This window comes from Arvicanthis niloticus, chromosome 27 (genome assembly GCF_011762505.2).
Source record: "Arvicanthis niloticus isolate mArvNil1 chromosome 27, mArvNil1.pat.X, whole genome shotgun sequence".
Classification (NCBI taxonomy): Eukaryota; Metazoa; Chordata; class Mammalia; order Rodentia; family Muridae; genus Arvicanthis; species Arvicanthis niloticus.
Window position 1 is genome coordinate 9,672,965 of NC_133435.1, and position 27,910 is coordinate 9,700,874.

The following is a 27,910-nucleotide window of genomic DNA, read 5'->3' on the forward strand; positions in this document are numbered from 1 at the left end:
AGTCTCGTTTGTGTAAGAAAATACTTCTGCAGAAAAAAAGGGAAAAATATTTTCAGGCAAGATTAAAGTGAAAGCACAAAACCTTGCCCTTCATAGGCTGTCACATGACTTGAAAGTTGGCAACGGCTGGTAGATTAAATAAGCAGGAGCCACTGGTAAGGCTGACTCATACTTTGAGAATTCCTCTGTTTACAATACCATAATCTACCCTCTGTTAGTTTGAGCTCAACTCAGCTTCAGCCAATAGCAAATATCCAACAGATCAAACCATGAGCAATATAACAAATGTCTAGCTAGTACTGGAGAGATAGCTTAGCAGTTAAAAACACTTGTTGCTCTTATAGGGAGCCCAGGTTTTGTTCCCAGAACCCAAGTGTTGGCTTGTAACCATCCATAACACTGTGATCCAATGCCCTCTTCTGGCCTTCATACACACTACTAAACACATGGTGCACATATGTGCAAGCAAAACACTTAAACACATAAAATAAACCTTTCATTTTAACTTGTTTTTAAAATGCCTAGATGTGCAAGTCAGATTTCTCTATTTTGTTTCTGTGTGGAGTGTATAAAAGCCTGTGGCTACATTGCTGCCTGAAGCTCTCTGAGCTGCTCCTGATTCTAAGGGCTGCCTGATTCAAAAATTACTCTTTGCTCAATAAACCCTAAATTTAATTTGTCTAAAATTTTCCTATTAATTAGAACAGTATTCCACTGAGATAGCTTTATAACAATAAAATGGCTTTTGGACCTTTTGTAAGTAGAACATTATTAACAGTTATGAGGTAGTGTTAATGAAGTTGAAGCTTCTTATTACTTTCTTTAACCCTTGTTTCCCTTCGTTCGCAGCAGCTGGACAGCTCACACAGGACTGATCGGCTCAACATTCCAGAATAGATGGGGCTGATAAGGCCCCACCCTTCCCCTACTGTTCTTCCCCATTATAGTAAGTCACAATGCTTATTATTCCAAATCTGAAGGTCATATTTTAATTTTATTACCTCTGTGTGTGTGTGTGTGTGTGTGTGTGTGTGTGTGTGTGTGTGTACACCTACCTATGCAATGCCCTTGTATTCCTAAGGAGGCCAAAAGACAACTTTGAGGACTTGGTTCTCTGCTGCCACCATGTGGATTCCATTCAGGTCCTGGGAAGTGGCAGCAAATGACTTTACCTGCTAGGCCATCATTCATGCCCTGAAGGTCATATGTGACTTTTTCTCACACTTCCTACAACCATCTATCAATACAATTTATTGGCTAAAGCTTCAAGATTTCAAGCTCTTCTTGTCATCTCTCTACTACTGCAATCATAATTCCTAACCCACGTCCACCAGACAGCCTGTGTTCAGGCTATTCCTGTTTGTTTCTAGCTTGTTTTCTTCTGAACTATGGCAACCACGAGGATCCGTTCTAAAAAAGGTAGCTGATATTAACTCAAAACTCTCAAATGGCCTGCCCTCCATAAAAGTTGGCTCTACTTTAGGCCATTGTAAGACCCACCAAATTTGAGTTATGTTTTTCTTTATGCTCATTATCAAGATATCTGAGTCACAATCTCCTTCCTTTATTCAAACCTAATTTCCCATCTTTCAGAGAACATTCTTGAGCAGCCTACCTTACTTAGATACCCATCTCTCTATCTCTGTCTCTGTCTCTGTCTCTATCTATCTCTCTATCTCTGTCTCTATCTCTCTATCTCTCTATCTCTATCTCTCTATCTCTCTCCACAACTACTTTTTTTTTCTAAAGTAGTTTTGGGTACCTAATATATTCTACTGGGGAAGAAAAGTCAATGAAATCTTCAGACCCATAGCATTTTCAAGGTTTTTTTTTTCTTTTACTTTTTTAATTTTGTGGATTCTGTGCTGATGCCTGCACAGAATAAGACCTCCCTTGAACTGGAGTTACAGGGGCCTATAAACCACCAGGAGTGGATGCGGGGAATCAAATTCTGGTTCTCTTCAAGAGCAGTATGTGGTCTCCACCACTGAGGCATTTCTCAAGGCCTTTTTAAAGTTTTATTCACTGCTAAATCCCCAGTAACTATAAAGTATTTGACATATAGAAGATTAGATGTGAGAGATAGATACATAGATAGACACAGTTACATACAAACACACAGAACCTTAATAAGTGACTTGTATTGCTAGGAAATATAAAAGAATTAAATATTATATTTAATGTATGTCTTTTATGGCAAAATACTGGTGTTTTAGTTTTATTCTTTATGTGTGGGTTTGGCGTGTGTTTGTTTATGCACAAATGCAGGTGCACAGAAATGTTTGCAGTAGCCAGAGGTTAATATCAGGTCCAGTACTTGCAACCTTAGTTTTTGAAACAAGCATTTCTAATTGAACCTGGAGTTTGCAAATTCAGCTAGATTGGCTGGTGAGCAAACCCTACCTGTCTCCACTTTCTCAACACCAGCACTTCCCCAGTACCAGGACTATAGCACATCACACCCGGCTTTTTTCTGTGGGTGATCATAATCACCTTTCCTGGCAAAATATAAACATCCTAAATATAATATAAAAAAACATAAAAATATAAAAATCCTAAAATTATCAATTATCCAAATATTTCAACTTTAAGTTGCTTCCCAACTCCATGGTTTTTAGAATCTAGGATTAAATCTGTTAAATAGGATGTAGAAAACTTGCTTAATATTTTTAAGATAGGGCTGGAGAGACAGCTCAGCGGTTAAGAGCACTGACTGCTCTTCCAGAGGTCCTGAGTTCAATTCCCAGCAACCACATGGTGGCTCACAACCATCTGTAATGGGATCTGATGCCCTCTTCTGGTGTGTCTGAAGACAACTACATATACATAAAATAAATAAGTAAATCTTTTTTAAAATTTTTTGAAAATAAAGAATTGGAAGTCAACAAACCTGTAATTTTTAAAAATAGATTAATAACCTTAATTTAAATCTTTCTTTTCTTTTTGGTTAGCTTTGTAAAGCAAAATTTAAATGAAAAATAATTACATAAGCAAGCATTTGTAAATGATTAACAAGTCATGCCTCTTTTTTCTTTGTGGGTTTTTTAGACAGGCTCTCGGGTAGCACAGGCCAGTGTCAACTTTACTATGTAGCCGGAGATGATCTTAAATTACTGATCCTCCTGGCCCCATCTCCCAAGTGCTGGGATTACAGGAATAACACCATTTTAATATGAAGCCATGGCTTTTAATATTAATTGCTATATCATGCAGAAATACAGTACTATGGCTAGGGTTTTCCATTTACTAAATAATACAGTCTAAGCAGAACTTTGAGGAAGGCTAAAATGCACATATTGCACATAACAACTACAAACTTCTCAGTTTTCTTTGCCTTTTGCAGTGCCTGCCCTACTTTGCTCAGGTTCAAGCTAGTCCTGGTGAGACCGAGTTCTAATGATAGCATTGGGAATAGAATCAAGGCCGACGCTTAGGGCTAGGACATTCGAAAAGGTGCCAAGACAGCTAGCTGTCCAAACGTAATTGTCCTTTCTTCATCAGGATTATGTTTTGCTTTGTCCTCGTGCCATGATATTGAGTAAGACAAGCACTTTACATTTAAAATCAAAACTGGACTTGTAGCACAATAAAAAGTTCAGTCCCCTGAACACATTCCAATTTGAATCACTATATCTCCATTTTTAAAATGGCTGCTTTTAAATAGTTTCAATTGGAAAGTTTATTATTTTAATTGCTACAAGTTCACAAAGTTGAAGGGTGAACGGGTGATCTTTCTTTGGTCTGTACATTCTGCTGGCAATTTGTAAATTTTTATACACAAAAATATAATTAAAATGTAAATCTAAGGTCCAGTCCAATTTTATGTTTTTACACTGAGATCCAACAAAAAGGCCCAGCTTTGTTCCAGATTTTCATTTATATATAGCCATTAACCTAGTGGCTCAAAACTGTTTAATTTTCCATACAGAAACCATTAGAATACACGGATCTCTTTTGGCATATCTTCCCAGGAGATTATTAAGCTAAATCTGGACTTCTTTTCAGGCCACTTTTGCTGTGATGGTCCATTTGCTGACTCTGGCAGCCAAGCAAGGACCGTAAGGATCTTTTGAAGTGAAGTAGGACAGCAGAGAGAGAATGGCCCAAGTATCAAGAATGGATGGGCGCAAGGAGGAAAGAAATTTTCCACTTTGCAAAGCTTTTTTTTTTTTCTTTTCCTCCTCCCTCTCCTCCTCCCCCCTCCTCCTCCTCTTCAAGGGAAGGTGATTTTGAAAAGAGTGATAATGGGAAAGGTCTCATCCTCTAAAAGTTCACCACAGGATTCCATACCTAACAAATTATGCCCCGAATAATCATTTCCAGACTGTCTGTAATATTTGCCCATATCTAGGAATTTTCCGCTCACTGTCTTTCATCTGTTAATACTCTCAAGAAAACACTCATAAAAGGGGAGAGCAGAATCAAGCGCTAAAGTATAGTTCAGCTGTGCTCTCTCACGGCTGTGAGTCATCTGCCCAACTCAACTTGCCTTAACTTGCCTCAGTTTACTTCAGTTCTACCCCAGCTTGCTTCAGTACATCTCAGTTTAACCTCAACCCACCTCAGGTTACCTTAGTCAAACCAGTTTAACTCAGCTAGTATCTCATTTGACCTTGGTAAATGGTAACTTGCTTTAACCTCCGCTTGGGTTAGTTTGTCTCTGCTCAATTAGGTGTAATCTCAGTTTGCTTCAGCTTGACTGTAATTCAGTTAAACCTCAGATGGCCTCAGTTTACCCCATCACACCTCGGTGTATCTCAGTTTACCCCATCACACCTCGGTGTATCTCAGTTTACCTCCGCTTTCCTCCGCTTAATTAGGTTTAATCGGAGCTTGCCTCAGTTTACCTCATCTCATCTCAGTATACCTGTTTAATTCCGCTTGCCTCGGTTTATTTCAACTTTCTTCCGTTTACCGCAGTCTCCCTCGGCTTACTTTATCTCACCTCCGTGTGCTTCAGTGTACTCCGGTTTACCTTCGCTTGCCTCCACCTAACTCGGTTTAACCTCGGCTCGCTGCAGTTTACCCTCCACTTGCCTCGGCGGCCTTTGAGCGAGCCGGCCTCTCATTGGCCGCTTCCCCCCGCAGCCCCGCCCCGCGTTCCGCCTGGTTTCCGTCGCGAAGGACGCGGCGTCGGTTGGTTGCCAAGATGGCTGCGGCGGGGTCGCGGCCGCCACCTCCGTCGACGCCCCGCGAGGTCGCCGCCCTCGCCGCTGCCGTCGCCACAGTCGCCGGGGCCGCTGCGAAGCCAGGACTGCCGCAGCCGAGCCTGCGACGCCCGTGACGCGGGGCCTGGGAGACGCGGGGCCCGGAGCGCCGAGGAGAGGACGAGGGAGGCCGAGCGGCCATGCGGGCGGCGATGCGGTGAAGGATGCTGGCGGGCAGGCCCGGAGCCCAGAGCGCAGGCGCGGGCGTGGACGCAGGACCCCCGGCCGCGCTGGGCGCCCGGGACGGCGGCGGGCGTCCGCGACCCGGCGCTTACTTGTATCCTTTCCACGCCCTCCCCCCCGGAGCACGCACGCAGGGGCATGGAAACTGGCAAGTCATTTCCAGTGCGGATATTTGCTTTAGCATCCGCCACCCTACCCCATCCCACCCCGATACACTTTGGTCTCCTTACTTTGTGACCTCTTCCCCCGCCTCCCTGCCTTCCCACGCCCGTACTTCGACTTGTCCGGCAGATTTTTGTAGATTTTTAAATGCACCGGTCCTGTATTGGAATTACAGCGTTATACCCTTTACTTACAGAAATGTAAGTGTTAGTCGGGCTCCTTAGAAAACAGAAATTGCCCAGAGTCTTAAATCTTGGGCTGTTCCGTTTTAGTTGTTAGCCGCACACCCTTTCCAGGGCTGCAGAACCCTAGCACGTTCTGATCATTTTGTCTCCCATCTCCGCCCACTGTTGTCAAACAGACGAAAGGAAAAGCAGGGAACCCGAACCTTGACAATTTGGATTATTTCTGATTTTTTCCCTAAGAAATCGTTGAACTCCCTCCCATTTGATGTTACTGTTGGTAATACTGTGGAAATGTCGATAAGCTGTGTTTTTTAAGTACCTAAAGCAGTTTTATTCTTCCAGAGAACATTATGATAATTAGAATTTACCCTTTGTGTTCTCCGAAGACTGGCTGGTAGTGATGATGACGTTTGGGCATCTGTTTTTCTCAGAAAATGGAGTCCCTTCTCTTTCCTCAAACGAGGGTCCCTTCCACCACTCCCACCCTCCCTCCAGTTCCTTAGCCGTAGGTCCCACCTTCTGCTGGAATATGCTCTTACAGTTTTAACAGCAAATCGTCAGTTTTCTCCTCTTCTGCTGATCGTGCTCTGGGTTCTAAGTATGCAGATATGTTCGGGCTACATTAATGCCCAAAACACTCTCTCCCCAGGGATGCGTCTCCAAGCTTCCATCCCTGGGTCTTTCTGAGTTCTGGATAATAGCCTACAGTAGCAGCTGCTAGCTTATCTGACACTGAGTCTTCTTATACATTGAACTCTTACTACGTTATCCTAATTTGTTTCTAAATCGGGGTACAAGGAAATGGCTTGTTGACAAAGCATCCATCTCTCCAGTTATTTTCATTAATGACATATCATTTTTTAATTTATGTGATAAGAACATTGAACCCAGCAAGTAGGAGTAAGGAGACAAAATTTAGAAATACGGCTGTAGTCGAAGTTCTAAGAGACTGAAAGAGTTTTAAGTGGAGGCAGTAGGAAGAGGCTTGACTAGATCTGGCAAGGAAAATGAATTGTACGATAGTTATTTGTGTTGATAACCTAATTGGAGAAAGACTAAACAAGGAAGTGAATGCCCATAGTATTCTTCACTTTGTAATGTTAACTTTATAAAAATTATATTCTTTGGAATAGATGTTAGGGTGAATTGTTTTGATAATGCATACAAAAAATATTAAGCGTCTATCTAAAAACTTCTTTACCATTTTTTAGATGATAGAAAGAAACATTTAGTGTAGTAAGCAAGATCACATTGTACTATTATATATGCCATATAGTATATATCCTAATGTAGGAACTAGATTTCATGAGTAGTAGGATTACCTGGATAAATTTAGGAATCTATAGGTGTCAGGACATTACACTTGTAATCTTCCTGTATGTTCTTGTTAAACATACTGAAGAAAATAATTCCCATCTGATGCATTCTCCCCTGTCCTTGTCAGCTGACCCACAGTAACTTAAGCTTGTCCTTCCTACAGTGTTCTCTTGAACGGAAAATGTTGTATTTTCCTCTACTGATGACTTTTGACTTTTAAAAGCTAATCATCTTCTTGAAGTCTGATCCTAATAAAGTATTCAACTAGAGAAGAAAAAGATATAGATAGCTAGACTTGTAGGCGGGTGGTGGTGGCGCACGCCTTTAATCCCAGCACTTGGGAGGCAGAGGCAGGTGGATTTCTGAGTTCGAGGCCAGCCTGGTCTACAGAGTGAGGTCCAGGACAGCCAGGGCTACATAGAGAAACCCTGTCTCAAAATAGCTAGACTTGTTTTTACACTGTTAAAACCATACTTCCTCCCCTTTTATACTATGTTTACAAATCCTTCAGAAGACACCTTTAAAAATATTACATATATGCCTTTGAGTTTGTATTGATGTGGTACTGGATTTTAGTTGAAATGAAGGCAAAATGAACTCTAGCCTGTGAAGGAAGAAAGTTTTTAAATGACAAAACTGTTACAAACAAACTCCCTTGGTAAAGCTCAGACAAGAGTTTATATACATTTGATTATTCTGAAATATATAATAGAGTTTCTTTATAATATTGATGCAAAAGATTATAAGACCTTAAAATTAACAAATCATATATACCCTAACATTATTGCATGTATTTGTTGTAAGTCTATATTATGCAAACCAACTTTGGCCCTTAGCTTTTCCCCCCAAAAAATAGAGAAGTATTCACACTCTACAATCTGTAACTTTGATGTAATTTCACTCATTTCTAGGTCTCATGTGGGGTGCTAGACAGTTAAGTCAGTGGTTCTCAGCTTGTGGGTCGTGCTTCCTTTGGGGGTCAAATGACCCTCACAGAGGTTGCAAATCAGATATCCTGCATATCAGATATTTACATTACAATTCATAACACTAAAAAAAATTTAATTATGAAGTATAACAAAAATAATTTTATCATTGGGATCACCACAACATAAGGAATTATATTTAAAAATTGCAACATTATGAAGGTTAAGAACCACTGAGTTAAGTAGTAATTAACTGATCATTTATTAAATTTCAAAGTCATGAAAAATATAAAAATATTGTGATAAATTTGATAACAGTCAAAACACAAATAAATTGGAAAAACCAATTAATCTTGTCAGTGCTGGTTAAGCAATGGCTAGTTATATGTAAACTTCAAATTATTAGGGTCACCAAAATACCCAATTTCCTTCAGAAAATTTTTATTATCGCATAATGACATATAGCTGTCCTTATGTCTTTTCATAAGCCATCAACAGGGATCTTTGGAGAGAAAGACTATATTCATAAACATTATAATTTATTGTTTATATTTGAATATAAATTTTATTCTGTAGACTAAAGGGTCCATTGAAGCATTTGATTCATCTACCTGTGTTACTAAAATCTTTCATTTTCTTATGTATAAACCTAGTAACTATCCAAATATCTGTATAATGAACAAAAATATGTATTTTCAGTATCTTAAGTTTGTGATTTTGTTTTGTTTTGTTTTGTTTCTTTTTGTTTTGTTTCTTTTTGGTTTTTGGTTTTCGAGACAGGGTTTCTCTGTATAGCCTTGGCTGTCCTGGAACTTACTCCGTAGACCAGGCTGGCCTCAAACTCAGAAATCCACCTGCCTCTGCCTCCCAAGTGCTGGGATTAAAGGTGTGCGCCACCACTGCCCGGCCCAAGTTTGTGATTTCTAAAAGTAATTTATTTTCCCCTCATGGAAAGTGAAAGATACCTTAAATCCATATACCAAGTCTAAACGTGTATGTGTGTGTGCTTGGAGAGATTAACCTCACATTTGCTGGACATATACTAACACTAATGTGTACACAGATCGTGTATGTGTCCCACAAGAGCCTTATGATGTTATTACCATCAGACAGCCTTGACATGCACTAAATATGTAAACTGTTGTTCTTAACTAAATGGCATCACTAGAGATATGAAAATCCATCTCGAGAAAAATTTAGAAGAAGAACGCCAGATACTACTACAGCAACAAAAACTATGTCGGAATCGAGCACGCAAATATTTCATGGAGTCAAACCGAAGAAGAAAGTAAGTAATTGTATTTTGTTCAGAAGTATAGAACTGCAAAGTCATTCGAAGCTAACAGTTGCTCTACTTTAAGGTACTTCATAGACTTGAGTCATGACCATGGTTTGTTTATAGAACATAACATATAGAACATAGTAGCCTCATAATTTTGTAAATTTTATTTTTCTAAACTACAATATAGAACCAAGTCTATATTCTAGTTTATAGATTGTGACCGTCAGTTTTTTTGATACACAACAAGAAATTTAATTACAAATAGACTATGATTTGACTTTAATTTACTATTCAACGTATATAATTTTTATCTGCTACCCTCCTCCATTCGATTATAAAAGAGGGGGGAGATGAATACTGATATAAATCAAATTTTATAAATCATTACCAAAAAAGCTGTCTGTGGAAACTAGAAAACATAAAGTGAAGTAAAATTAAAAGTATCCAACCACTTCTTAATCATTTTTAGGATTTTAGTTATTAAATTTTTAAAGATAGTGGTTTTGTTGTTGTTTTGTATTTAGTGTGTGTAAGTGTTTGCCTGGATGTATGTAGGAACACTACATGCATACCTGGCACTCACAAAGACCTGAGGGAGCTGCCGGAGTCCCCGAAACTGAAGTTACAGATGGTTGTGAGCCACCCCGTCTCCAGTCCTCAGCAAGTGTTCTTGATCACTGTGCTATCTCTAGCAACTGATGAAGTTTTTTTATTCAACTTTTTTAGGCTGAGTTGTTACCCATTCATTATTTAAAATGTTTGCTTATAGCCTGTCCATATTCTTGTAATCTGTGGTAGTAAAAGATCCCTGGGGCTCATTAACTCCATCATTGGGCATATGCTGCAAATCCCATTTGGGGAATACAAAATTATTTACCTGTAATTTTTTTTTCTGACAGCTTAATCCTTGAGCTTAATCCTTTCTTTCTCTAACAATGTTTAAATTATTTAATGAAGTTTATTTTGGTTTTGTTCATATGCTTCTGCTTTTCTGTTACTTTCTGACTCCTGAAGACATTATAAGGCACATGACAAGAATTAGTAAAGATAATTAGAGATTTTATGTAGTTATGCTGTCTACTCAAGGTGAAGTCAGAGGATTGTAGGTTTTTTTAGTATTTAACATTTTTCCCTTCAGACAAGGAAAAGTACCCACCCATTTTTTGTTTGTTTGTTTGTTTTTTCAGTTATCTTAGTAAGTTATCTTTAACAGTTTAACATATCACAGAGTAGGAAATCTCTAGAAATTCATATTCTAGAAGGTTAAAAATTTAAAAAAATGTAGGGGGTGCTAGAGAAGTGGTGTGGGAGTAGGTGGGAGAGCACACTTAGAGGCAAGGGGAGGGGATGGGATTGGGGAGTTTGCAGAGGGGACACTGGGAAGGGGGACACCATTTGAAATGTAAATAAATAAAATAGTAAAAAAAAAAAAAAAGGAAGAAAGAAAAAGAAAAGACATTCTTACTCTCAAATCATTAATAATGTAATAATGAAAAATAACAGTGAATACTATGGCTGAATCTCCTATGAAGTAGGACAGAAGCACATCTCATGGACTGTAGTACAAGAAAGGGTTCTTGGAAGAACAGTTAGACACATGTTAGCCAAGGAACATGAAAGGAATCGTGCTTTATGTAAGCAGAATAGAAGAAAAGTCTAGTATTATAAAATATGACAGAAAATGTATGTGGGTGTTATATGGGAAAATCTGGGTGAGTATCAGATGACAGGAGTTAGTTTATGAAATATGTATACCAATCTAAAGAAAGTCTAGAGACTTTTCCCATGCTAGATTATAAAGGCATTATCTTTAGGTTGTAATGGAGGAACAAAATTAGAGATGTTCAGTGATCAAATGTATATCTTGGCTCATTATACCAAAGAAGCAGCAGATGAAAACAACACAGACAAAAAGGTAGAAAACTATTAGACTCTCTAGGTAAGTGAGTGAGCATGGATTAGGGCTTGGAGCTGAGTAGAAGTCAGGCTCACTTACAAAGACAGTTGTCAGAATTCTTACAGATTAGGGAAACTCTAATATTTTATGTAAATCTTTCTGGAATAACATTTTAAGCTTTTATATGCATTGTACACATCAATAAAGGGAGTTTTATCTTCTACCTTAAACTCACTGGTATAGTTTGAAATCTCCTATACTGCTATATTACTGTATTGATTGTACTTGTGGTATTCTGTTTTACTGTCCTCTTTTAATTGTCAACTGTTTCCACATTGATTTATTCCTTGGGTTTTTTTTCTCATTAACACATTCAGTGTACAGTAAGTGGCATCTGATAGGTAAATTGGTGAATTCTTCTGTTGAAGATTTTCTAAACTTCTCCACTGTTCACTACAATAACTTTTTAGAAATTCAAAAGATTGATTTATTTATGTATATGAGTACAATTATAGCTGTCTTCAGACACACCAGAAGAGGGCATCAGCTCCCATTACAAATGGTTGTGAGCCACCATGTGGTTGCTGGAAATTGAATTCAAGACCTGTGGAAGAATAGTCAGTGCTCTTAACCACTGAGCCATCTCTCCAGCCTAGTAATACAGTTTTAACTTCAGGAATGTAAAATGCTGAAATGGAAAATAAGAATATCAAATACAACTTGTCTTCGTCCATAACATTGGTGTAAGATACTTAAAGATGCACTCAACACTTTCTTATGAAGCAATCGCAAATTTATTAGCAATTGTGAGTTTTCCATATGTCTTTAACCCAGTTTCCTCCAATGACAGCATTTTACATAACTATAGAATATCAAAAACAGAATAGTGACATTCACCTGGCCAATTCACAAAGGTCACTCTTGTATCACTTTCATAGCTACAACCCTTCCTACTCCTGATCTATTGGTCCTCATTTCTGGTTTTGTTTTGTTCATTTTTTGCACTATTAACAAATAAAATTGTAATATACAATAAAATTTTAATGGGGAGTTATGTTTTTCCCTCTCAGAACAGTTCTGTGGTATTCACTGTTATTGCTGGGTAGTATTCCACAGTACACATGTACCAGGAACGTGTTGGGTTCAAGTTGTTAAGAGGTTGTTATTGCTGCTGCTGGTGGTAGTGATGATGGTTGGTTGAGTTTTTGTGGTTGTAGTTTTGTTTGTTTATTGCAGCACTTCTACCACTGAGTCTTCCCCTGAGCCACATCCCCAGCCCTACAACTAAAAGTTTTTAAACTGTTTCCATATTGATAGACATCTGAGTCATTTCTGGTTGGGGGTGGTGTAGATAGAAACTGTAAATTCATATATAGTTTTCATGTAAACATAAGCTTTTATTTCTCTGGAATATATGGCAAGGAGTACATCACTGACTCGAATGTACGGCCTCTACATACTTACAGCCTTCCTCCAGAGTGGCTCACTGCACCCACAGCAGTGTGCATCCAGAGTTTCTATGTAGCTCCTTGTTTGCTGCTCTCAGTGTTTCTATGTTAGCCATTCTGTATGGCGTTTAGGAAGATCTTACTGTGTTTTCAGTTTGCAGCTACCTAGTGGCTAGTTGTGTAGAATATTCTTTGGGAATATACTTGGCAAACAAATATACTTGTTTGCCATGTGTCTGTCCTTTTCATGTTTTTTCTCTAATTCTTTTAACTGTTAACTGTTTTCACATTGATTTAGTCACATTGGGTTCCGTTTCTTCACACATACCTGCAGCTTGCAATGGTTGGTCGTGTTCATCCCCCTACTTCATCTTCTACCACCAATCACACCTCTATCTCCCTCACTCACATCCCAGGCCCTGGTATCATTACCAGTTCTTGTTATAGTTTATTCTTCTACTAGAGCAAGATGGCATTTCATTGTAGCTTTGACCTCTATTCCCCTGATGGCTAATAATATTGAGTATTTTCTCATGTATTTATTGGATATTTGTACTCCACATTTTGTGAGGTGTATAGTCAGATCATTTTCTAAAGTTGTTTACTGAATTACTTGGGCTTTCATAAGTTTTTAAGTTCTTTATACATTCTAGAACATATCACCATGTTGTTCTTAGGTCTCAAAGTCCTAGCCAATCAACTTCTTCTTTATCTCTCAGACTCTTCCTGTAAGATAAATACATAGATGGATGATAGATAGATAGATAGATAGATAGATAGATAGATAGATAGATAGATAGATAGATAGAGCAAGCACCACTCAACAGTGGGAGCATGTTCTCAGAAGTGTTTCATTGGGTGATTTCACTGCTATATGAATATCAGTACTTAACTAAGCCTTATGTGCCCAGAGTAGCATCTCTCCGGTGTTAGTATGCCTCCTATGGAAGTGCCATTGCCCTTTTTTAATACATTATAGGAGATTTTTGCTAGAATTGAGCCTAAGAATAAAAGTAACTAGGACTTAAGGAATCTTAGGATTAAGAAATTTTAGGATTAAAAGCTATGAACTTTAGTTAACTGATAGTTACACTATCAGTTAAAATAGTTTTCCAGCCAAGTGAAGAAAAACCCATTGAAAAGATAGGAATTTCAGTATAGATTTGGGGATTTCAAATAATTTTCTATCTTAACAAGAACAGGATTAGTAATATGAAACATGTGCTTCTTCACATGTAGAAAACTCAAGATAGCTTCTTGACTTCCTCGCAAGTTAATACCATCATTTGATATATTTTATCCTTGAAAAGTATCTTTTCCAATTTCATTTTCATCCCTAGGTTTTCATTTCTAACACTTCAAAATATGGTTGAGTTTTAAATTATCATATTTGAAAGGTGTAACTATCCACATCTGAATAGGGTTTTGTCCAGGAAAAAGAAAGGTATTGCAAGGCAACCTCTTCAGTTCCACATGCTATCTCTTGGGGCCTCAGGTACTCTTACTGCTACTGCTTATTATGTTGCTACAGAAGACTGTCACCATGGCATGTTATTTGTTCCTAGGAATACTTCCATCAGGAGTAAATGATACTGCACAGTGGTATACTCCTGGGAAAGCAAAACAAACAGCTTGGCATGTGGTTATACTTAATGAGGTCGCTCACTTTGAGCTGAGATGCTGTACACATTTCATGAGACAAAGCTGCACACGTTGAGTGGACCGTACAAAAGTCACCAAGGCAGACTGTGTCTTCTGAAAACTGCTCAGCCCAGAGGCAGTGGATAATGACAACACACCTTCTGAATCTAAATTCTATAGAACCTTCTTTCTTGCTTTCACCACCTGTTTCTTCATTCCCACTGCATTTATCTGAGTTCCTGACACATCACCAGATGAAAGAAACTGCAACTCTTGATGGAGTAAGGAGAGAACTGTAGTGTAAACATTGCTATACTTAATTACTAAAACTTTATCATCAGGCCTATCACAGAGCTCAAGAGCAAAAGCATTGGCTTGCTGGTCATACGTATTCTGTCAGTGCTTTAATTTGACACATTTAGTTCAGACTATATATTGTATAGTCTTGGATGTGAAATTCTTTTCTGGGCACATTTTAATACAGAGAACAGGACCACTATGGAACAATATAAAGTAGTAGAGATGGTATTTTTGCTATTAGAATAACTTTATATTACAGCAAGGAGCATACCACCTCTTGCCTTCAGAATCTACCATTCCTCGTTACTAAGTTGGCTGTGTTTTCTCAGCTTACTCATGCAGCTAGTCTGTCTGATCTGAGCATCTGTTTGCTGTTACTTATGCTAGAGCGCTTTCTTTCTCCATAATTTTCATGACTAGCCCCTGTCTAGCTTAAATGTCAGGTCTCCAGGGAGAAATGTAATACGACTTTCTAATTAGTGTTGTTTGTTTTAATCAGAATGTCACATAGAACTAATGAGTGTGAGTTTTCATTTTTAAATGTACAAAGAAGTAAATAGGACCAGGTGTGCTGAGTAGATCACTGAGTTATAAGCCAGACATGTCACATAGCAAGTACCAGGCCAGCCAGGGTACATAGTGAGAACTCCTCTCCAAAAGCAAAAACAAATGAAACAAAAGTAGTAAATAATTTGTATTAAATCTTTATCCCCAGATCAAATAAATAACAGCTAAGTGGTTTCAAGACGATCAGCTTGGACTTCCTCCATGACTCATTTGCTGCTGTATAACGCCCCTAAAACTTGCTAACATAAACAGTGTATCCTCGTGCTCTGTGTTGACTGTGTAGCTGTTGATTCTCCCTGCGAGAATGCTGTTGCACTCAGATTTCATCTGTGGTTCTGAAGTTTGTCTGCAGTGATCTAAAAGTTCTGTTGAATTTAAAATTCATCATGCTTCTTCAGACACATGCTTTGTGCTAGGGCTTGATTAGCCAGTATTGCTGGAAGCTACTCAGGCAGTTCTCTGCCTTTAGCTCTTTCTCTCTTTAGCTAGCTGGGCTGCATCTCAACATGGTGATCTTAAGATCATGGAAAATAATGTTTGCATCCTGGCATTTCCTAGAATACCGGTGTTCTCAAGGAATAGGTTAAATGCTATAAAACGTCAAATGTAGCCTGAGAAGTCACACAGCATCACTGTCATAGAAGTCCATCAGTTTATAAGAGCGACAGGACCAGAATCATTAAAGAGGAGCTACATAATCACAGTAGAGAATGGCTAGAATCTGTAAATAGCAGTGCTGACATCTCAATAGTATGTGGGCTTCCAGTCCATGAAGGTAGATAGCCTTCCTGTGGAATTCTTTCATCTGTATTTTATAGTTCTTGATATATAAGTAATTTTTGCCTCTTTGGTTGAGTTTATCCCTAAAATGTATGTGTGTGTGTGTGTGTGTGTGTGTGTGTGTGTGTGTGTGTGTGTGTGTGTGTATGGAAAGGCTTTCTTAACATTTTTTTTGGTTGTTCATTATATAATGATATGCATAGAAATGTGTTTTTTAAAGATGGCTATGTCTTTTTAAGATTTATTTATTTATGTATATGAGTGGTTTATTTGCATGCTTACATGACAGAAGAGGGCATCAGACCCCATTATAGATGGTCGTAAGCTATCCCTTGAAAATGTAAAGCTCTGTCCTCCAGTACTGTATCTCTCTAGATGACCAGTTACATAGACAAGGCAGGCCTTTAACAGTGGCCTGTGGTAACCTGGAGCAGGAAGAACCTTTAAAAAGTTCAACCAGCTGTCCCCCAAGTTCCTACACAAAGAACACTTTCCTATCTGTGTCAGGCTGCCATTGCAGTCCTGCTTCTTATCAAACACTTCTTGAATAATGCAAACACACTTTGTAAGAACAAAATTTAACTGTTTAAAGTAGTAAAACTAAAACAGAGAAAATAAAGTGCCTAGAAGCAATTATAAATAAAGGGGAAAGTTAAGAACAGTGGGGACATGAGGCAGACAAGCTAGCTTAGTAGGTAAAGATGCTTGTCTCACAAGCCTAAAGCCTGAGTTTGACCTCCTAGCACTCCATACGGGTGGACGGAAAAAGCCCAGGGCCACAAAGTTAGCCTCTGACTTCCACAAATAGCTGTAGCACATGCACCCCTACACACACACACACACACACACTAATAATACTTTTTAAAACTGGAAATTATGAGGCAGATATTTGTAACTTTGTCATCTGAAAACCAACTTTTTAATAACAATTGTATTTTTAGTGCAAGTAAGACTTATATGCCAGCCAATTTTAAACTTTTGATGTAAAGTGGGAAGAAGTCATTTCCTTGCCTTTCCCATAATTTGCAAAGCTGCTTCTCTCACTAGTGAATACTAGAAACAGCAGGTGGGGGACATTGGCTGTCCTGACAAAAGTCAGAAAAGACCCCCCTGTAGGGCCTTCTCTTAGTTACAAAAGATCTGAATGATGATCTGAAACTCCATTTTATAAGTACATGAAAACTGTTTAAAAAAAAAAATCTGAAATTTGCTGTGTCTGAGTCAAATGAAAGTGCTGTTATTTCATTAGTGGTAGTGTTTTCAGACCATCTGGTCTGCTTTATTCAGCTGCTTGTCTTTCGCTCCTGTGTCCTTTATATGTTAAATCTAGAGCTTTCGAAGAAAAACGCCAAAAACAAGAGGAAAAAGAATATCAAATTAGAGAACGGATCCTGCGGCAGAGGAAACAAAAGTTTGAAGAAGTTACTGAAAAATTTCAGCGTGCCCATGTTCCTGTTTCTCAGAGAAGGAGAGCAGGTATCTTCATTTCTGGAACAATTCTAAGAACAAAAAATGGGAGTTGTAATCAATTTTAAGTCAAGTAAGCAGTGAAATTATACATTTAAAAAAAAAAAAGTAGAAACAGCCTGGTGTGCTGTGTGAGTAGCAAGCACTTTATCCAAATGAAAAACAGGAATTTTGATTTATATTGAATTTGGAGAATATTGTGTTGACTCCATTGATAAATTCTCTATTCACTCACAAGTTTCTTTCAACTTCATGCTAGCTCACAATGTTTTGTCTTTTTAAAATCGATTTTGTAAGTAACTTAACAGAAAATTTAGCAGTTGGGTTCAGGAAATTAGTGGCACAGTCCTTCTGGCATTTTACTCCTGGTTTGCTTCAAATTTTTATTTGAGAAATTGGCAAACAAAAAGTCTACAAAGTAATACAATCCAAAGATTCTCAACCAATTTAGAATTTAAATATAATTGGAACAAGAGGATGGCTGCATGGATAAAGAAAGCTTTTGTGAGGCATGAGGCTAGAGTCCACATACCTAGAACCAACCACGTAAAAGTCAGGCAGCCGTGCCAGCAGCCTGTACGCACAGCACTTAGGAAGCATAGGCAGGGGATCCCTAGAGCGAGCTGCTAGCTAGTCTTGGTGAGCTCTGGGTTCAATTGAGAGACCCTGTCTGAGTAAACCAAGTGGAGAGAGATTGAAGCAGACACCCACCATCAACCTCCAACCTCCACTCACACCCACAGACTTCAGCACATGCACACACCCGCACTCACGTACTTGAGCAGGCATACACACATGCATATTAAATTTAATATGTTAAATTTGTTGATAGTAAATTTTGTTCATTTAAATAATTATTTTTTATATATTTAAAAAGAATTTTAAGTGTGAAAATGGTTGATGCTTTCATATCACATCCACATTTTTAGACCTTAAATAGCAAGGCAGAAATTACAATATGTCAAAAGTCACTAAAGAAAGAGCTGACAGTACCATTGTGTACCCAGCTATCATATGCTGCACTGTGTTACACTCTGTCTCCAGTATACTGAACTACAGAACTATGAAATTGTCCTCTTAATACTAAAACCTACGGCCTATATTGGATAAGAATTTAAACAGTATCATTGGTACAATAGCAGAATGTACAACTACTGGGAAAACATAGGGAAGAATGCTAAACCTATGTCAAGATGCTAGGTCATTGTTTCTAGAAAAATAATATTCATGACTCTTGAATCAGTATCTTACCAAGCAAAGAGAACAATAAAGGGTAGCCCAGACAGAAGGAACAGCCCATACTAACGAAATGTGTCTTTCAATGTATCTGACACATAAGTTAGGGTGGTAAGAAGAGAAAAATATTAACTTGAAACTTAAAAAAGTAAGCTGGAGCCAACTCCTGAAAAATTATGTATGCCATACTAAAAAAGTTCATCTCTAGACAAAATGCCATTTTCTAACTGGAAAGTCAGTCATTTCTGGGTCAGTAAGGAATCTTAATATAAACAGGAGCTGCAGAGAACACTGACATAATCAGAAGACACCAAAACATACTAGGGATTTTTGTTCTCTTATAGAATGAATCCTGAAGTCAGGGTCAAGAGCTGGTTGCATGGTTGTAAAGTTTCAGAACAAAGACTCTGCTTCCGTTCAGCTACCAATTTCTAGACGGTTTCTATCTTTACTCTTGAAAAATGGTAGCTGCTAGATCATGAACTATGAGATTGGTGGTCTAGACAGAAAAAAAGAGGAAAATATGTTATGCCAATGAATCCCCCTTGTTCATGTGCTTTTACCTGTTTGGCTCTATTTGTAAGGAGGCTGGAACTTCCTTAATGGGTATGTTTCTACTCCTAACAATCTTTTCTTACTAAGAAAAGGAAATGGGTAGCAGAGGGGCCTCTCACACTGAGATATGCTTGTAAGAAGGGCAGCTATAGTGACAATATGGAATGTGGAAGAAAGCAGAAATATACCGAAGATTAGGCTAGAAGGAGACTTAACGTTGGGAAGAGGTATTAAATTTCTCAGTTAACCTGTAACTGTATATAGACATAAGAGGTAATCTACTCAGATATCATAATCGATAGGATTATGAAATGTAGGAGAAGAAAAGCTACAAGGAAAACAGTGCCTTGGAAACGTGGCAGAGAGCACTACATATAATATGCATTAATAAATAGCAATATGCTGCTAGATATGGTAGTATACTAGCAAATTTTATTATATGTCATTAATTTATTTTGATATTTTCAGACATGTATATAATAATATATTATTATCATATTCACCTCCATTACCCTCTCTTGTATCTGGAGTTCAAGTTTGAATTAACTCCTGTGTAATAGTATACTGGCTTTGTTTAAACATTTTGGAAAAGAGTACAAACAATAGAATAGTGGGGAAGTAATTGACATGAATGTTTTAAAGTAAAAAGGGTTTTTTTTTTTTTTTTTTTTTTTAAGTGTTAGGTTTCCATGAAGAGTTAGAGCTAGAAAATCATCTGCTCTACCTCTAGGCTTGGAGAACTATGTATAGAATTTGATGAGTGGAACATAATGTCTCCATATGCAATGGATTCAAGACCGGCAGCATTTTTGAAAAACAGTGAGGGGAACATTAGAAGTAAGGAAAAGAGAATATGTTGATTACCAAAGTGCACATTTGAAGGCTTTGAAAGTGGATGTATACAGAAAGCAAAATGGAGGAGAGTTTTACTGAGCAGTGTAGGGTAGTGTCTGTATAACATATGACTGTGAGGACATCACTTGCCTTCTTCTTACCTTAGTTTCTCAGCTGTAAAATTCAAACAGCACCTGTGTCAGACAGGATGAGCATACTTTCCGGAAAAGTGCTTAAAATAAGCTCTGTAACTGCTCATATTAGTTGACTTTGTAAATTTTATTCATGTGAATATTCTAAAATTTGTCATAAAATTTTGAGACAATGAGATCAAATATGAAGGAGTTTGTGTGTGTGTGTTTGTGTGTGTGTGTGTGTATGCCTATACATTTTTCAAAGTTCCATATTTTGAAATAAATGTTGTCATAGAATTGATGATGAAAATCTCAAAGTAACAGTTGTTTTTACGACTTACATGTCAAATTTAAAATATTTATTCTATTGTAAATATATTATACAAGAGCTTTGAAATATTTTATTGGCCAATAAAATTATATATCAAGAAACCACCATTGATAGAATGATTCTTTATTGATTTTTTCTTTGTTTTTTACTGTTCTGTTAGTTTTTCAAAATCCAGTTCCTCCATTAGAAGAAGCCTTGAAACAAATTCAAGAATCCAACTTAAAATCAGAAGTAAACATTCCTCTTTCCCACAGGACAGCAACAAACTGGCGGTGAGTAATTTATTATAACTACATTAATGTTGTTAGACTGTTATCTCTTTTATATAATAATCAAATGGCTTTATACTTGATGAATTTGTCATCTTTTTTATTGGTTACATCTTATCTTTGTTTTAGAATTTGTTTAGTTTTTTTCACAAATTATTAAGTCAGAATTGTAATTTGGTGTCTTACACTCTGGTAGTACAAATACTGCCAATAGTGAATCATTTTCTATGAAAAGTATCAACACTTAATATATTGGTGTTTATTGTCTATACTAAAGAGATACAATTGTTTAAATTGTATTTAGTTTAAAAAATAATTTTGTAGTTGTAGTGGTATTTTTTCTTCACTCAGAATTTTGTTGTTATCTCAATAAAAACTACAGTTTTTATTTCTGGTTCTCTCCAGCTTTTCCTAACTAAAGCATATAAAAGGGACAGCATGGACTAAGCTTCCTCCAGTAAATGTATTTTTCATTTTTTCCAAATATTTTTTGTTATTACATTCAGAGAACTAGATGAAGCATTGGAAAGCAATGTGGAATAGACTGTTAAAAATGCAATCCCTAGGGGCTGGAGAAGTGGCTCCGTGGTTAAGAGCACTAGCTACTCTTCCAGAGGACCTACGTTCAACTCCCAGCACTATATGGCAGCTCACAACTGTCTGTAACTCCAGCTCCAGGGGATCTGATGCCCTCTTACAAATAAATGCAAAACACCAGTGCATATGATATAAAAATAAATCATTTTTAAATTAAAATACATATATAATCCGTAGTATATAACCTCAAAGAGAAGTAAAATGACATTGTAGAAAGCACTGAGACTGTGGGTGTAGCTCAGTGGAGAGCATTTGCTTCACCTGTGTAAGGCCTGGGATGGAGCACCAGCACCACGTAAAATACATAGATTTACATCAAATGAGTAGTAATAATCAGAATACTTACTTGTAGGAAGTTGATAGTTTCAGGCTGTAAATTTTGTTAATATTTTACCTATACAAAATATTATTTTATTTTTAGAATTTCTCTGGTCAGAAATTCTTTTGATTAGAGCTTAAACATAATTTAATCCTTTCAGTATTCATTAGAAAAGAACTACTCTCTGTTTTGAAGAATCTCATTTAAAAAGGAATGCTTCAGCCAAGCTTTGAAGAAAATATGAGTTAATCAGGACAAGTGGTGAATGGCACTGTAGACATAATGGTGAGCACACGTGACAAAGCGATGATATATTCAGGGTAAAGTGTAGTTGAATCCACGGTAACTCGGTGGGAAAATGCTTAGCATGCACCAGACCCAGGCTTGACCACCCCCCCAGAACTACAGAGAGAGGGGGGAGGAGGCAAGAGACGAAGAGAGACCCATATTTTGAGACAGGAATGGAGGTGCATGTCTTTAATCCCAGAGCTCATGATGTGGAGGCAAGAAGATAAAAGTTCAGGACCATGAGGCCCTGTCAAAAACAACAACAACAATAATATAGGTGAGTCAGAGAATACAAATACTAAGAGCTTACCTAGATATGAGATTAGAGAGAGAGGTGTATATTAAGAAATATAAACGTTGCGGCCATCAAAAAGGCTTAGCAGGAGCCGGGCAGTGGTAGCACACACCTTTAATCCCAGCACTTGGGAGACAAAGGCGGGTGGATTTCTGAGTTCGAGGTCAGCCTGGTCTACAGAGTGAGCTCCAGGACAGCCAGGGCTACACAGAGAAACCCTGTCTTGAAAAACAAAACAAAACAAAGGCTTAGTGGGTAAATACACCTGCCACCAAGCTTGTCAACCTGCATTTGATTCCCCAGGACCCACATGGTCAAAGGAGAGAACCAACTTATGTAGCTGCCCTCTGACTTCCACATGCATTCTCTAGTATGTATGTATATACACACAAAGTACAAAGAAGGATTTTAAAAGAAATAGAATATGCACTTATTCCTGAATTTTTAAGAGAATTTTAAGCAAACAAAATCATCTTTAAACATACTATTATAATCATTATAGACTATTGTGTATAATAAAGAGAGAATAGATAATGGAGAAAGGAAGAAAGGAAAAAAACAATATTTCATGAAAAAATACATTATAAGTTTGGTGTGATAGCATAAAGAAAATAAAAACAGTCAAGGTAAAGGTGAGAATATGTTGAGTAGAAGTTTAGAGACTTCTCAAAAAAGTAAAAAATGAACTACCATATAACTCAGCTATTTCACTCCTGGATATATATATATATATATATATATATATATATATATATATATATACACACACACATATATATATATATATACATATACAAGATATATGTATATATGGTATATACACATGAGATATGTTTGTGCACATATATATGTATATAAACACATGAACACTACTCAACTATAAAGAAAAGTGAAGTTAAAAATGTACATGGATGGATGTGTACATTATCAAATAAGGTCATAAACCATATGTCCTCTCTTATATGTCTCTCTAGCCAATATATACATGTATATATGTAAACAAATATACTGAGGGTACAGTATAACAAGAAAACAGCTAAATATAATAAGATGATAAGGAAGGAGTGAATATAAGAATGGATATGAGTTATGAAAGGATATAATAAAACTGTTTCTCTAGTGCTAATTTCATCATGAAAGTTTTGGTTTGATGGTGGATATGTGCATAAAATATTCAGTACTAAAATGTAAATTTTCATGTGAAGCTTCACAATTTCCATTTCAAATGGCAATTCTAATGGATATGTTCATTAAGTTGTGTAGACTTAATTAACTTATAGAGTCTGATTAATTTTGAAGTGTAATGTTTTTATTTATTTGCAAGGTTTTTACAGTGAACTTCACTGAAAGGGAGAATATGTTGATTTTTAATTTTTTTTTATTTAAGCTTTTTTCATCAGAAGATAGGAGTCCAATTATAAATGTTAAATTTTTAATCAAAATTGAGACAAAGATGACTAGGAAGAGATGAAGGATGTGATTCTATTGTTACTTAATTTTTTGAGTATTTTTGTTTCCCAAACCAGGTTATAGTTTTGTTCAGTATACTGAATTCTAGTGCTATACATGTTAGAAGAATTCCAGAAATAAGGGAGGATACCAGAAATAAGAGAAAATACCATAGATGTCAATTAACTCTCTGAGGGCAGAACCTGACCTGAAGCTATGAGTACAAATGAGTAAGATAGTCATCAAAAACAAGTACTTTTTGTAGTTAAGCAATCAATCAGAATGTCATGTGGTAACATGACAGTGTCCTTGGATAGGAACATCGTTCAGGGAAGGCCACAAAGCATTTGAAAGCTAGTCTTTGCTGAGTTCATAGCTCCTACAAATGACAGCACCACTGTAGAACAATGCAATCACAGTGGATAAACCATTCCCAAAGAACCAACTTAGAAAGGTACCCCAGTACTGATCTATCCTGAGAAGGCTAAAAGGATAACTTTAACCCTTTACAGACATATACAGATACAGACAATATCACAATCAGTTTACACAAGACTCCATGAGGAGTTCTGGTAGAGTAAGAAGAGGGTCTCCAAATTCAAAACTTCAAAAACGCTGGCCTCAAGAGTGAGCTTAAAAGGGGGCAACCAGAGAACTATAAAAAGATGAGAGCTAGAAAACAAAGGCCATTAAAGACAGTGGTCACATTTCTATTTTTACAGTAATTGGCTAAGTAAGTAGTTCATCAAAGCAACACATTGAAGTAAAGCAAGCTAGAAATGCATTAAAAACCAAAGTCAGAGACATGAAGGCAGTATGACTTTAGAATAGTATGGAAAAGCTTGTCTGGACAAAAGATGGCAGCACACAGTAGCCAAGGCAGTTGAGTTCACAGGGAACTCTGACTTTAAAACTTCTAAACTACTTAGCAGTTTTATACAGAGACTTTTCACTTTCCAGGGTTTTTTTTTTTTTTCTGTGTTCAATTAGTATTTTGTGCTAATCAGATATTCTTCATTTTAAAAACACCTCTTTTGTACAATGAATGAAAGCATGGTTGTTTTTCTTGCTCAGCAATGTGCAGTTGCTTACAATCTTAGAAGGGTTAAACTGTCAAAATAATTTCAATTCTTCTGAGGCATTATGTTATTATTTTAGCAAATCTATACTAAAATAACTAAGTATTATTTATTGTGTTTCTGAGAAATAATCTTCATTCTGTGTCAAAATACCTAGTTTTGTGTTTTTATAATATACTTTGACTGTGTCTTTATGATCGCCTACATATGTAGCATAAGTCTTCATTTGAAAAGCAAATATATGTAATCTATGAGAGAAAATACTATGGTTAACTAATAAAAAGTTGAATTGTTCTCCCCAAATAGCTGATAGTGTTAAATATTATATATTAAGTATTTTACAAACTATAAATACTATATATATAAGTATGAAATTTTAGACTATTAATGATCACTTATTGGCTTTTTGTAAATAAATTAATTGCAAGTGTTTTTACAAAGATTAATAAGCTATTGTCATGTTAGAAATACATTTCAGTGGAATATAAACCTAAAGTAGGTTCAGAAATAAAGTGATACCAAGAAGCAGTTCCTGAGAGGCAGATTAGAGCAGGAGTCGTGGTGCTGGGGACTGAGAAGGCCTTTGCGCAAGTCTACCACTTAGCCTCGACCCAAGAGGTGGTTCTAAACATAGAAATGCTAGTTGTAAATTAAGATATTTTGAGATGCTAATGTTATAATCTAAAACAGAAATTTGTTTGGAAAAGTGGAGACTAATGCTTAAGCCTCAATTTAAACATAAGAATCAGTTTTAGGAACTACTTCAGGTAATAATGAGGTATATTAATAAGGTACTAACTTTTAAAATATGAGAAATAATCAACCTTTCATCACAAACAATTTATCACAAAGCTAATCTGTTTGGCATTTCTGGTGGATAAACTCTCTAACAAAATGATTTTGTTAGATATCTATCTATCTCCAATATCCATGTATTTGTGATGAAATGGCCCTTCTGAACCACTAATACCCTGAGATGTCTGCCTTTGATCCTCACACTAGTGGTTTAAACTAGATGTTACAGCCCATATCTGTGTATCAGACTTGGAAAGGAGAAGACAGGTGAACTTGAATCATCCATGTACATGTTTCAGTCAGTCAGGGTGAGGGCTGTGGCTGACCAATGGAAGATCAAGCAGGACCCCCAAAGAATAAAATCAGTCAACACTCACTGGCAGCCCAGTAAGAGTTCTTAAAATCTTAATGAGGTTCTTTCTACTTGCCTGTCCAAATACTTTGCCACCTATGCAGATCCATTCCTGCTTGTCCAGCTATCTCCAATCCTGATCCCTACTCCTCGGGCCAGCTGTCTGCCTCACGGGCCCCATTGCTGTCCCATCATCCTGAAAGTCTTCCTAGCTATCCAGTTTTTCCTACCCCCAAGACCTGTGTCCTTCCGTCTGTCCCCTCTACTCTTCCAAAGACCTTTGTACAAGCCCCATTACTATCTTATCCTATCAGATACCTCCCTCACCCTCCAACCCCAGTTACTTCTAGCTTTTCTAACAATTTCCATAATCTACCAGACCCTATTCCTTCTGGGCCACCTGTCCTTCGACCTCCCCCATCCCGAAGTTCTCCCAACATTCCTGATCCTGACTCACAGAACAGATTATTTTATAAAACTTTCAGACCCAAACAGTTCCTTGCAGCACAGAATTCTACCCAAGCAACTCTAATGCCTGCGCTTATCCGCCGTTCCCTTCCAACTCGACTGGTTGTTTCTCCAACCCCCTTGGAACCTCTCCCTGTTTTGAAGCCTTCCAGTTTATCCAGACATCCAAATCAACCAGCCCCACCCCTCTCTTGTATCACTCCTTTGCCTGAACATTCTTGTAGGTTTGATGCTTGTCAGTCAGTTCAGAAATCTGTTCCACAAGCCACAGCATTGTCAAATCAGTGTCAGGCCTTTGTAGACCATCTGCCTGCCTTAATTCTCTCCCACCCACCTCCCTGTCATTCTCCATCCTCTTCTTTGCCATCGTCACCTTCTACTTCCACATCCTCTCCATCCTTGGGAGCAGTCTCTTCCTCTTCATCCATACGTTCTTCTCCTTCACCACCTCCTTCCACCTCCCCTCCCTTACCTGCTTCATCTGTCCCTCTTTTGCCCTCTCCCTTGAATTCATCTTCCTCTCCCTGTTTGCCTCCAGCTTATCTGGCTTTTCCCTCTCCAGTGCCACCTCCTTCCTCCTCTTTTATGATTTCGTCTTCCTTTCCTCCCATGCTTCACTCTATCTCGATCTCAACTTCCCCATCTCCTTTGATTCCTATCCATCCCTTCAATCCTCCTCACTGGGGGAAGAAAGTAGAGAAGAGGAAAGAAGAAAGTGGAGTAGAGAAGAAAGAAATAGAGAAGAAAAAGTTGAGAGACGACAACTTTAAAGGTAAATAAATTCAGTTTATTAGACATTGGTAGATTTAGCTCCTATTTTGTTTGGGAAGGGTGACTAAAGGGGAAAGATGATGTAAAAGTAGAAAAGTGTTTAAAAAAAAAAACCGACAAACATGCCATCACTGTTCAAGAATGTGTACTAAATCCCTTCTCACTAGCCCTGATCTCCTGGTGATAACAAAGGAATAATTAGGAATGTAGTAAATCATTGACCTCAACAATTCTGGTCTGTCTAAATAAAGACATATATGGGTATTGGAGATAGTTATATGTCACATGTGGCAGTATGCCACCTTCAAACTGTTTATCCTGATTTAATTGGAAAGAACTGAGTTGGTGATAAATGTCCTTGGGATTCATGCAGCTGGCCTTAGTACAGGACTCATTCTCTGTGTCCTTCATCATCACCTTATCCTTGGAGGAACTGGAGTTTTCACTTAGTGTATATACTAAAATGGAACAAACTATGAGTTTCCAGGAAGCACAAAAGAATCTAGTAGAAGAGGTGCCCTGAGTTTCCAGACAGTACAACATTGTTAAAGAAGGTAATGTCCTGATTGGACACACTAAAGTAGACGACATTGAAGACACTCCTTCAGTAGCATAAAAAAATATATATATATGTTTGTATTTCTGATTATATTCCTGAAACAAACTGAAAATAATGGTTTATGTTCACGGTTGAGGAAGAGCCACAATCCCATATAGGGAAAACATTCATACCTACCCTGACAAAGCATTCATAACTTCTATCTGCTTAAATCTCA

The 27,910-nt window shown here is 37.4% G+C and overlaps 2 protein-coding genes across 15 annotated transcripts in view; one reads left to right on the plus strand and one right to left on the minus strand.

The window, feature by feature from the left end:
* Window positions 1-6,367, minus strand: part of Angptl5 (angiopoietin like 5) — a 33,384-nt gene extending 27,017 nt beyond the window's left edge. For 2 of the 10 annotated variants that reach the window (XM_076926110.1, XM_076926102.1), the window contains exon 1: window positions 4,868-5,091. Coding sequence is in view for 2 of the 10 variants with exons in the window: in XM_076926109.1 (XP_076782224.1) it covers window positions 6,106-6,155 (50 nt within the window). In the remaining 8 variants the exon portion in view is untranslated. The other 8 variants (XM_076926103.1, XM_076926104.1, XM_076926109.1 and 5 more) reach the window with 8 other exon arrangements.
* Window positions 5,216-27,910, plus strand: part of Cep126 (centrosomal protein 126) — a 48,332-nt gene continuing 25,637 nt past the window's right edge. For 4 of the 5 annotated variants that reach the window (XR_013107772.1, XM_076926097.1, XM_076926096.1 and 1 more), the window contains exons 1-4: window positions 5,216-5,484; window positions 9,149-9,268; window positions 17,226-17,371; window positions 20,613-20,724. Coding sequence is in view for 3 of the 5 variants with exons in the window: in XM_076926097.1 (XP_076782212.1) it covers window positions 5,372-5,484; window positions 9,149-9,268; window positions 17,226-17,371; window positions 20,613-20,724 (491 nt within the window). In the remaining 2 variants the exon portion in view is untranslated. Of the gene's footprint in view, window positions 5,485-9,148; window positions 9,269-17,225; window positions 17,372-20,612; window positions 20,725-27,060; window positions 27,136-27,910 lie in introns of those variants that run through there. The other variant, XM_076926099.1, reaches the window with a different exon arrangement.